The sequence below is a fragment of the Centrocercus urophasianus genome, unplaced genomic scaffold (genome assembly GCF_019232065.1).
Source record: "Centrocercus urophasianus isolate 14NV4802_14NV808 unplaced genomic scaffold, USGS_Curo_1.0 seq_13, whole genome shotgun sequence".
In the NCBI taxonomy this organism is placed as follows: Eukaryota; Metazoa; Chordata; class Aves; order Galliformes; family Phasianidae; genus Centrocercus; species Centrocercus urophasianus.
The window spans coordinates 10,005,670-10,017,783 of NW_024884475.1; the positions used below are offsets into that span (position 1 = coordinate 10,005,670).

The 12,114-nt window shown below is 37.1% G+C and overlaps 1 protein-coding gene across 1 annotated transcript in view; it reads right to left on the bottom strand.

Annotated features, from left to right (window-relative positions):
- SORCS2 (sortilin related VPS10 domain containing receptor 2) overlaps positions 1-12,114 on the bottom strand; it is a 510,780-nt gene that overhangs the window by 65,089 nt on the left and 433,577 nt on the right. Inside the window, exons 7-8 of the mRNA XM_042811760.1 lie at positions 6,035-6,099; positions 3,833-3,951 (exon numbers count right to left, since the gene is read on the bottom strand). Coding sequence (XP_042667694.1) covers positions 3,833-3,951; positions 6,035-6,099 — 184 coding nt within the window. The remainder of the gene's footprint in view (positions 1-3,832; positions 3,952-6,034; positions 6,100-12,114) is intronic.

Below are 12,114 nucleotides of genomic sequence, written 5' to 3' on the forward strand. Positions count from 1 at the left end.
AGGCAAGAAGGTGGTACAGTGGCTGTGAACACTAGATGCCTCAAGGGCAAGTGATTTGCCAGCAACACTACTCAAATAAGCATAAAAGACTGAATAAGCCATGCTATTATATAAAGCATTCATTATGTTTGCCTAATATTTGCCTTGCAGGATGAGACATTTCCCACTGCAAGATGCTAACATGCAGTACAGAAGACAATGATGCAATTCCCACATCTTCAGTCAGCCAGTTTGAAAATCAATTACATGTCCTGAAGATACAATTCTACGCTTAAACACAGAGGTAAGACATATTTCAACTGCTTTCTTGTATAGAACTGAAGACAAATTACGTTTCCTATCTGGGATTTTATGAAGATTTTCACCTAAGAAAGCCAACAGAATTGCACATTGAAAAGCATACCAGCAAATGACTTTCTCCACTTTATAATAGGCAATATAGAGGTAATATTAAAACTTTTGCATAAGTCCTAAAAAAAACAATGCAAACATTGTTCTGATGCACCGTGCTGAAAATACTCAGTAGCACCGTGGCCAGAAATGAATGCCAAAATGCTGTATGACAAAACCACCAGGGGGAAAAATACTCTTATGGCAGTTTTTCACATTCTCTACAAATATGGATACTACCTTGCTCAAGCAGACAAATGAAATTTTACTGAGACAGAAAAATAGAGGAGATAACAGTTTAAGAGACTCTTTATTCATTTGTTTTCACTTCAACCTCCTAAGTAAGTCATATCAGAGCAAAGGAAGGAAATAAATGGAGCAAGCTGATGGTTAAATGAAAGGCAGCAATTCAATGTCATTTATGAAAAAACCTTAAAAATTAATCTAATTCAGGGAAGATACATGTCAAATGAAGGTTCACTGTGGCTTCCATAATACTAAAAGGAGATTAAAAAAAAAAAATCAAGGTTTTGCAGTTAACTGCTTGGTAAAGCTCCTAATTAAATCAAATGGTGTTTGCCACATTGAACACAGTATTTAGCAGTACGTTATCACATTCTTGAAGTATGTGTTTATAAAATGAACCTGATTTGGAGAACAGCCTATCCCAAAGCAAGTAAGCCTGAATTTTTTTTATTTTTTTATTTTTTCTCCTAATAGAGCTGATGCATGATAGCAGGCCCACTTGCTTTAATATTTAAAAATATCTAAGACTGTAATCATCATTTTACTGTTTTTTTTAAACCAGTCTTTTTTATTGGTAGAAAGGATGTGATGCCCTTTAAGAATATGATTTGTTAAGTGATGGATTAAAGCAAAAAGTTCACCATTTATTTAATTAGTGTTAAATATCAGTCTTATCCATCTTACAGTACCCTCCTTTTTCATTATGCATTTATCTTATGTGACTAATTTTAAATGACAAGGGATGATGGAAAGCAGCAGAGGACTAGAGTTGAAGGAGCTAGTTGTGCCAAGCCTTGCTGACATTAAAGGCTCGTCTGTCTTACAAATAGTCTCAAAATTTTAATCAACCTGCTAAAATCACCTCTAAAACTGCCTGGCTGTCAGTGCAAACTAAAGAAAGCAGCAAGTGCCAGAAAGCTCTTCATCTTCACGGATATAGACATACCAAAGACACTGGGTTGAGTACTTGGTTAAAGCCTGTGAACAGGAACAGGACTGGTCCTGCAGACTGCCTTGCTCTGGTTCACGGCTGCCAGTTGGGGTGGATGAGTGACACTTGAGGCAACACTATAATCTCAGGCTCTCCTCTTTCTACACAGATGACTGACCATCTTTTTTTTCTGACAGATACTGCTATGATATCAAGAGCAGTCCCTGGTCTGATTCTTACTTACATTGCAATGTTTTAGCCTAGTGAAAAATGAACTTTCATGTGGCTTCAGAAGTATGCTGTTTCTCAGATGCACAACTGCTGTGTGGTTTCAGTGGCAAAGCCAAAAGCGATGTACTGCACCATACCTCAAAGGTGGCTGCATTTCAGATGTGACTAAAAGATCGCAGAGATATCTTCTGTTCCTTGGTAATATAGATGTGGTTAACTGTGAGCCAGCTAAGCAACAAGCAAGATTTATAGTGCATACTGTGATGTACTGCAATAAGTCTAAAAGGAAAGGACTAGAGATGTTCCCCCTTTGTGTTTACATCTTCTGCTGGCATTAACAGACCTCAAAGCTACAGAGACCATTTTACCAGTGGCATAGTTTTGCAAAAGCAACTGTCCAGTATTTAATGCACACGTTTCCAAGTTGCACCTCCATTTCTTCTTTGCCCAGACTCATTACATGACAGAATAACAGCAGCTCCGGATGCAATTATACAAGGTATCTGGCAACACACATATGCTTGAGGAGGAAGCAGTCTTTTTTTTGCTGAGCACAGCAATCTGTAACTATATGTGGTGAGATGCAATTCTCACCATCTACAAACTGTGAAATGGATTTTAGAGTGTGCTTGGTGGGAGTCGCAGATAATAGTACCTTTGAGAAAAATTGGTGCCATGAATGCAAGATTTGAGCTGAAAAATGCCCACTTGAATTCAAAAATTCTTTTCTAACTCCATTTCACTCCTCTGTAGTGCTAAATGTTTTAAGTTGTGTGGGTCTTTGAAGTTGCTGTGCTGACCTAAAGGTGTACAAATCTTCTGCCTCATTATCAATTGACAAATCTTTTCGGAAGAAATAGCCATAAGGGGAAAGCTGTAGACAAGTCAGTCTAATGTACACCAAGGTAGTGGTGTGTGTATTGATTGACACTGTACTGCCTTCCTGCAAGAGTCAAGAAACAGACAAGCAGATCATACCCAAGTAAGAGATATATCATAGCCAGTCACTGAGAAAGGTACACACAGCCTCCCTAAGAAAATATTAAAAATCAGGTAGAACATAACCTTTCTTTGAGAAGTTCTCAGCTCTGGCAGATTCAAACCCCAGACAGTCCCAAGCACGATACTTTCGGCTCTGCTCAAGCTGCACTTGTGTGGTGCAATAAAGTCAACAGAGCTCCAAACTAGGTTTGTGCAGGCAAGGTTGTTTAGTATCATAGAATTATTGAAGTCAGAAAAGAGCACTAAGATCATCTAGTCCAACCATCAATCCATCACCATCATGTGCACTAATCATGTCTCTCAGTGTCACATCTCCATGTTTCCTGAACATCTCTCCAGGGACTCTATCACCTGTCTGGACAGCCTTTAACAATACCTCACCACTCCTGAGAAGAAATTTTTCCTAATATCTAATCTGATGCCAGGAATTACATTATTTGAAAATTGAATAACCCCAGCATAATTCCATCACAAATTGTTTTCAAGCTATGGCTGTTCCTTCCTTTTGGATCCTAAGCACAGTCATATAGCTTATTTCCCAACAACACTTCTTCACAGGATAATCGACTGTGATTCTGTGATTCTGTGACATGGAAAAGCTGACCTGCTGCTCTGCTAGTGGCTTTCCTTTGAAACTGTTCTCAGGGAACCTTTACATGCTACAGAGATATGGAAGGGACCCATAAGACAGTGTAAGCATAAGCCCTGGAGAGATGTATTCTGCCTAACAAACAACGGTTTTTTAAAAAGTAATTTTAAACTAGATAATCCTCCTGAAAAATGCTGTCTAATTGAAGCTAGGTCAATGAGGAATTAAAATCAACTGGGTATGTAGTCAACAGGCTGCACAAATTAAAGATTTTTTTTTTTTTTTTGACTGATAAAGAACAGCTTGGTTCCATGTAATAAATCATAACTCACCACTCATACTCTGGAACAGGATTCTCCATGCTCTTTTCCATCACAGCGCTATTGTCTAAAACTGTATTTCTGAATTTTAAAATGGACTGTCTCCCCAGAAAGTGGCATTACCTGAAGGAATATGTAGTCATCCTGCACAGTCAGGGAATCCCGATCAGTGACACCAGCAAACTGGACTGTCATTGTCTTATCAGAACAATTCTGAATCTGACAAGTGATGTAGCGATAACCTGAGGGAAGAGACAGAAACACATGACATGGCTTTCAAGGAAAAGAGAAGAAAGCAGTATAAAATGCTATTCATGTAGAGATAGTGCTGCCTTTGCCAGTCGATTTAGTTGCAAAATTATTATATTAAGCCCTCATACAAGTGTTTTTCAATCTCCAGTGTACTGAGAATACATTAACTGCTTACAGTTCAGATCATTCGTGGGAGGAAGGCTGTCATTATCCAAATTTTGCTGGTCCAGAGAGATTAGGGATTAGATGAATGAGACATTCATGGCTGGGGATAATAGAAGGAGCCTCTTTTCTCAGTTAACCTATGCACAGAGCAAAATTACTCCTTTAAAGAAGCAGCATCCTTACACAGTGTAACTGAAATCAATAGATCAGTCTCAGTATAAAATTGTGATAAGTGAGAAGAGAATCAGACACAGTTTAATAGACACGGTATGGGATTTTAAAGGCTATTTTCAAAGCTGTGTAGACAGTATTGGAACTGTGCTGCTGGGGCAGGACTTCTATAGTGTGAGTTAATACCTTCCTGAAAAAGCCTGCAGTGATTTATATCAGTGAAGTCTATGTCCTCTCTCTTCCTGTCCAGCTAGGTGCAAGCTGCATCTTTTATGCAATCTGCTCTCATTGAACAGCAAGAGAAGAGTCAGGATCTTATTTTACAACAGCTGCAGCCCAACAACCTTCTTCCAGATTCAAGCACGTGTACAGCTCACCCATGCCACAAGCCTCTGAGTAGAAACTACGACTTTAACAAACTCAGTGAGAAAATGGTTATGTGCATGATCTTGTGCTCAGGCTACTGATTTCTCCATGCTCCAGTGTGAAAGAGTAAATAATACATCCACATGCACATCCTTCATTATTTTTGTAATGTGGTAGGAAATGCATTTCATGTATTACGGCTTTTTATTGGAAAAGGCCAAACCAGTGTGCTCAACACAAATATCTGTTTTAAAATCTGGATCTGTTTAAAAGGCAGCTAGAGTCGATTCAAGTTCTCTTTCTTATTTCCAAGTCCTCTTCATAAGCATATTTGAGCAACTACAGCAAGGGGCAGTCACAGTCTTGCAGCTCTTTGTAGTTTACAGGACAAACATAGTTGCACAAGATACTCTTTCCACTAAAATCAATGGCAATGCTTGTATTGATCTTAATTGCACAAGGTCGATTAATTGAGAACTTCAGGAAATAAATATTTCATGAGTTTTATCTTGCTCTACTGTTTCTATTAAATTAAAATAAGTAAATATATGCATAAATTCCATGAAGCTCCTAAACAAACTTCTTACACTCTATCCACACAAAGCAATTGATGGGGCTGTGGAGGCTCAGCAAGTCTGAGAATCCTCACTCACAAAAGGTTTAGAAAATTTGTCATCAAGATTTTAATACGTTAACTCTGTGTTTTTATATGGCTGAAATGAAGACAAGGTACTGGATTGAGGAAAGTCAAATTATGCATCATTTACAACTAATTTATAAGACCACACAGGAATTTAGATGACCTGATTCAAGGAATTAAATCATCTTTCAAGAGTTCATTGGCAATGAGAACTCATACAACTTTTGGAATCATGGTGACATTTTAGTACAGCACATCCTGACTGCTATTCTGTTTTTTTCATTTATTTTGCTTTTGAAGTCTCAAAGTATACTGGATGCTGTAACATGAGGAAATTCTGGGAGACAGTGGTTAGTTCAGTAGGACTGCTATGTAACGATCCACTTTAACAGACACTTATCCAGCACTAACGCTACATTGCCAGTTTTATTTGCAAATCAGGAAAAAATGTTCAATGTTTAACTGCCAAAACAAATTTCACTATTAATGGACATTTTCAACGGAGCATAGCATCTTGACGTCAATTCGTCTCAGAGTGGAAAAAAAGTAAATTTCAAATTAAACTATATTTTTATATAACAAGACAGCTTTAGCTTTACTGACTACAGATAAACAGAGAATCTGATTTCTACTTCTTCTAACAAAAAAAAAAAAAAAAAAAAAATCCCCCAAAACAAGAGAGAAATGACTATGCACTGGGGAATCAATTGATAATGTTTTTATTTGCATACCTCCACTGGGGTCCTGAATTTCCATATGAACTAAATCAGGGTCTCCATCAACTCCAGCAACGGCCCTAAGAACATAATGAAATCAAGTTATGCAGAGCCAGTTACAGAATAGTAATTACGTGGATGGAAGAAAAGAGAGGATTTCATACTAACTAGCTTTAACATTCTAACTGGGAAATCAAAATAAGCTCCAGTAAAAACGTCATATTACAAACATTAGATGGAAACCATTTTGTCTGTTTGATACTACATTTTTCTTCTTAAATTTCTTTCAAATTTCCCTTACTAAAATACACATACAAGTAGGATCCCAATATCAATTGGAGAAAATAACAGAAACAGTATGAAATTGGAAACAAAACTTCATAATCATAAATTTATCTATAAATAAGCACAGAGATGCACATGTTTATTGGAAAGCTTTAGAGCATCTTGTTACAATTACCTTTGACATTTGAGAATACAAGACAGATATTGGGCTAGAAAATATGTGGATTTTATTCTAATTAGAAATGTCATGCATTTGACACACGCCTTCCATAACCAATTGACACATCTTTGCTAAGTATATTCAAGAGAAGAGCAAATTCTGCTTTGATAAAGGAGGAAAACGAAGAATACTTTGGAGAAGGATATCCCAAGAAGGAAATTCAGTCAGAACTGATCAAGGCACAATTTAACACTGAAAAGGTGTACCGATTATACCAGCTGATTTTCTCTCAATATCTCCCATGTTAAATACGCTCAGACAAAGGATGAATTTTCTGCCCTCAGGGCTCCCATCCCAACCTAAGAACAGCAGCCACAGCTGTGGCTTAATCTGGACATTACGTTGTCATTAGTCAGGCAGTTTCTACAGAGAAAGCTTTGAGCTGACAGTCATGCAAAACAAAGCAGAATCTGGCGCAATGTAAGAGCCCATCGTGCCAGTAGATGTGATCTGCAGACATGTAAAAGGGCTGCATTAAGCAACAAAGCGTAGGTGGATGCAAATATTAAAAAAGTCCATTATATTATTTAGAGAAAAATGATTGTTTTGATACAGTTATTAATAATCAAATGCATTAAGGCTAAGTTTCACATTGAAATTACATCACTGTTTAATTATTTTAATAACTGATTTATGAGAAGTGGAGAAAACTCAGACACAGTAATTGGTGGTTCCTTGGGAATGCAGACCAGGGGGAAGAGACTGGATGATTTCCACTGCTGCATAACAACCAGAAATAATCACACTGTCATTTTTCCCTAATAAGATAAATGACCAGTCTGAAGAAGGAAAGGGAGGAAGAAGAACAAGGTTCTGCCAAGCCATAAGATGTGAAAGAAACTTCCAGTGGGAATTATTTAGTAGTTGTATGGAAAAGTCCTGCACTTACAAAGAAATAATCTCAGAAACAAAACCTATTATAGCATTTTGGAGACAACACATTAAATCAAAAAAGACATATTCTCTTTGATCTAATAAGAGTATATCTGAACAGAAGGATCTGTGGGCTACTTTTCTCAGTGTACACTGTCTATTTCTTCTAGATGATCACGTCAGATCAAACCTGCTATCTCTTCTGCAGTCAAATCTTTGAAGGAAGAAAATGATATTTGCTGAATATCTTTTGTTCATGCAGCTGAATTACAAACTAAAAGAAACTTAAGGGCTGAAATTTTTCAAGGCTCAGCCTGACATACAGACTGGCATCAATAATGCAGAAGTAATTTGATGGTACTTGTGAAACTACCTCTTCTATCTCTAATTCATCACACATAAGCACGGTTTGAGATACTTGTCAATATCTTCAACTTTTCACACTTCTTTCAAAAGTGACAACGACCTCATCCCTACCATGTTCCTCCTAACAATGGCAGCTGGCACAAGTGATGCCTAATCTCATTTCCAATGCAGTCTTGTAGTGCACGAGTTTGCAACTGATCTGTGTCAATGAATACTGCACATACAGAGAACATGACAGCCTCCAACCCAGATTTACTTATCTCCTTTGGATTTTTATTTCAGTGGATGTGGAAAAAGAAATCACAAGGCAAGTGATTCTTAGCTCAGACAGGAAAAAGTAATATCTCCTTCACTCTGAAGTTCTGACACTTCCCTTATAATCCCTGTTGAAACTATCCTTCATTGAACCAGAGAACCATTACTTCCAGAGGGTAAATTCCTCTCCTCTGAAACCAGCTGGATCACCTCCTGTGATGTCCACTGACTATATAGAAGGGTTAGGGTGACAACTCCATGCTGCAGTTTGACAAGTATTTCTGCTCAATGTTCTACCAGCCTAACCCGCTCCCCTTCTGAATCCTCAGCATTGCTTCTCCTTCACTGCCTCTGATATCCCCCTGAGCTAACCATGTCCCAGTGCTGGGAACTGCCTAATTTAAAGGTAGCCCTGCAAAGATGGAAGCCACAGCAATCTCTCTCTCTCTATGTCATTAAGCTATACCCATGGATATCTAGTTTTAGATATGTCTAGCGGGTGAGATGTACTCTCTAAGTGGAAAGTTTATCCAGAATAAATGAACCAATTTGTTTTTCAAAGTCAGCTTTTGTGTTTTATATTACTACAACTACACAGGTAAGATGTAACTCCTCAAGCTGTTTACTCACTGAAGATATTAGACACACAAAGTATGCTTTTATATATCTGCTATAAGACAGTTTGGAACTCCGAAATCCTTTCACCCAATTTCACGGATTCTTTGCAATAGTCCTTTCTTCCTCCGTTTAAAAAAAAAAGGACACCATTATGATCCCAATAATATATCAGTTCTTCCTTGTTTGTTGAGTTCCACCATCAAATTCTCTTTTCAAATAGGAATTTAAGTTTTTAGTAAAAGAAGCACTTTCTTGGGAACTATTTGACTTGACTATCTCCATGTCAGCAGGGTTTTTGGTTTGGTTAGAATTCACTCCCTTTTCTTCTCACAGCAGTTTGCAACTAAGGTTTTAAAATCTCAGCAGTCTAAGACCATTTCGTTTGTTTGCTTTATGTGGGTAAAAGAGGGCTTGCCACTGAATTTGGAATCTTCAGCTTTAAGTTGTTTCCATGTTTTACACTAAACACTTAAAAAGTCCAGTGAAAAGAAGCAGATTAATTTTAGACCAGAAAAATGTTCCTTTAGAAATGAAATATCTCTTAACAAGTATACTGTGCTGGATAAAGCAAGTGCAACATGTCAGCACTTCCAATTGCATAATACTATGGTTACAACACTTCAGAAGGAAAATAGCCTGACTTGACTGCAGGGTGGTGCAAATATAGGCAGCCTCAATATGCTTTTTCCCTTTCCTGTGAATACAAGTTCTCATCACCTCCTGTGTGCTAGCACCAGTGCCTGTCTGACACCACGTTGAGCCTCTTGGGAAAGATAATTCATCAGAATGTAATTTGGGGACTGTCTTTCCATTTCTGAAACCATCTGATCATGCGGCCAGACATTCATGTTTTGTGGTGCACTGATGTGAAGTTGCCTCACTGATGTGAAGGTGCAGGCATGATGTACATCAGTGGAGTGGACTAACAAGGTCTCTGCATCTGCCTTTGTCTGCCTAGGAATATATACTCTGTGATACAGACATTAGGTATTTTTAATTTTTAAATAATAATGCTAAAATTCTAAGAACAAAAAATTTAGATTTTTCTGTTGAGAATGTCAGTTAACAGACATTCAGCATTATTTTAATAAACTCCTATTTTATTTGGCTACCTCTCTTCCTCCCAGACTACCCCAGTAATTTCTTATTCCAGTTGCATGCAATATTAGAAGAACACCAATGCCTGCCTAGAATTTCAGATTTATGTAGTAATATGAATAAAATTTACCACTGATGTGTAACACACATCTCAAAATGTGAATCATAAGCATTAATCTCTTATATGACAATTATGATTTTGTATTTTACTTCTGCAGTCTGGCCTCATTTTGTAGGGAAACAGCTGTTGAAAACACTGACCATCTAGAGTCTCCTCTGCATCCAGTAGGTCTCTTCACTGTCAAATATTCAATCCAGTTCACCTGAATGCATAATAATGAAGGGATATCTTCCAATATACCACATGAAAACAAAACCAAATCAATACAAACCTGCTTGCTGATGTGGCTCAGTTTCCAAACAAAGGCAGCCTAAATACTTGCAAGTGTCCTCTATCTGCACCCTTTATAATCCCTTAATATGAACTTTATCCAAAAGGTAGTAAGTTCCAAGTTTGCACTGATTGATTTCTAGTATTTCACATTAGAATTCTTGCTTAGAAAACAAGTTGAAAGCACATAGATGCTTTCTCTGAGTAACATAATACAGAGTTGACTCTTGGCAACCTAATTACTCGGAGACAAAGCTACAACTTGATTTATACAAACTGAAGTCATTCAGTTGTGACAGATTTATGTTTCAGGCCTTATGTTCTTCATATCTGCTTTGAATCATGCAGTTGCAATGACTCAGTCGATACCTTACACAGTCAATGTTTGCTACTTCTTATTTCCTCCCTATTCCTAAATACTTTTTAATAAAAAAAATATTATTTCTGCCACTGTTATGTGACTACCACTGCCAGCCCCATCACCAGACAGATAGAAATAGGAACGAATATTGTCCTAAGTGATTAAGTCAAACATAAGAATGATTGCCCATGCAGATCCCTGGATTCCCACACTAGGGCCTTTCACACAAAATTCAACATTAAAAGCTCAATGGAATCCTCTTTCCATTTCTCTCCTTTGGGGCATAACACCTCTAAAACCCACTCTTTCACCTGACACTTAAATAGGCAGGAACTTGCTGCACTTGACATTAATGGCTACAGCTATGACTGATTGCTCATGTGGGATTTCACGATAAGAACAGAACTTCATCTCCAGAGAACAGCTGCCCTACCCAAATACGCTCATTTTTTATTTTTATGTTTGCACCTCACATGAAAATGGAGAACCAATATCTAAAAATAAGAGTGACAGATACAGCACAGGATCCACATACTCCATTTCTAAGGCTCCAGACAAAATGTCAGTGAAAACATGCTTGACCTAATTCTCTAGAAATTACTAAGTCAAGACTTATTGTCCTGGGGTATATTTGTGTTGGCATAGACAGTTGATTCACAATCTATGCTTCCGTTATGTATTTCTATGCTCTGTTTTGACTGGTGCATAATCCTTGGAGACCAAAAAGAGTTGCAGAAGAGCCAGAAGAATCCCAAATTGCAGAATTCTTTCTTCTTCTGGACCATTACCACATAATTTACTTTTTTTTTTTTTTAAGAATAGTTTCAACATATAAAACCAATTACATACCATATGACATGTGGGCGTTCAATGTTTTGCTGGGACAGCTTATAGAATTCTATTTCTAGAGTTCTCTGCATTCTCTCTGACAGACATATAAGAACTGACAAAAGTACTTCCAAGTGTTAGGCACTATCAACACCTCTTCAATAGAAATTTCCACATTGCAGCAACGGTTGGTGATAGTTTGAATGCAGCAGTAAAACTGGTCACGGTAACAAAAATTTTCTTAATTTTCAAGCAGAAGAATTTTATCAAAATTCAAACTTTTCACATAATAAAACTTTCAGCTAGTACTTATGAAGAAATAACCATTTTAGAAGTGTTTATACAAAATGAAGTATTTTGTTTTTAATTGCAATGATACTAAACAGAATTTTTGAACTTAATTTCAAATCCATATGTCATGACTTTCCCTTGAAAAATTTAAGCAAGCTTCTCAATGAACAATGTCAGAGCATTTGTTTTCAGTACTTCCACATGGAAGCTTACTTAAAAAAAAGTGTTTTTTTAATTTTATTTTTCCTTATATTTTGATTTTTCCTTTCAACTTTCCAAACAAAGAAAAAGAAATAAATGTCCAGAATACATAAGTTTTACAGCCATCTTTACATCTATTTGCAGACTCTCTAGCCCTTTTTTTTTTTTTTTTTTGCCTGCTAAGTTGCTAAGGGAAGTAAAACTTCTGTGAAGGATTAGTCAACTTTCTTGTCCAAAAATACAAATGAAATAAATTGGGAAAACAGCTGAGAAGGGGGAAAAATAGCCACACTAAATCACATATGGAT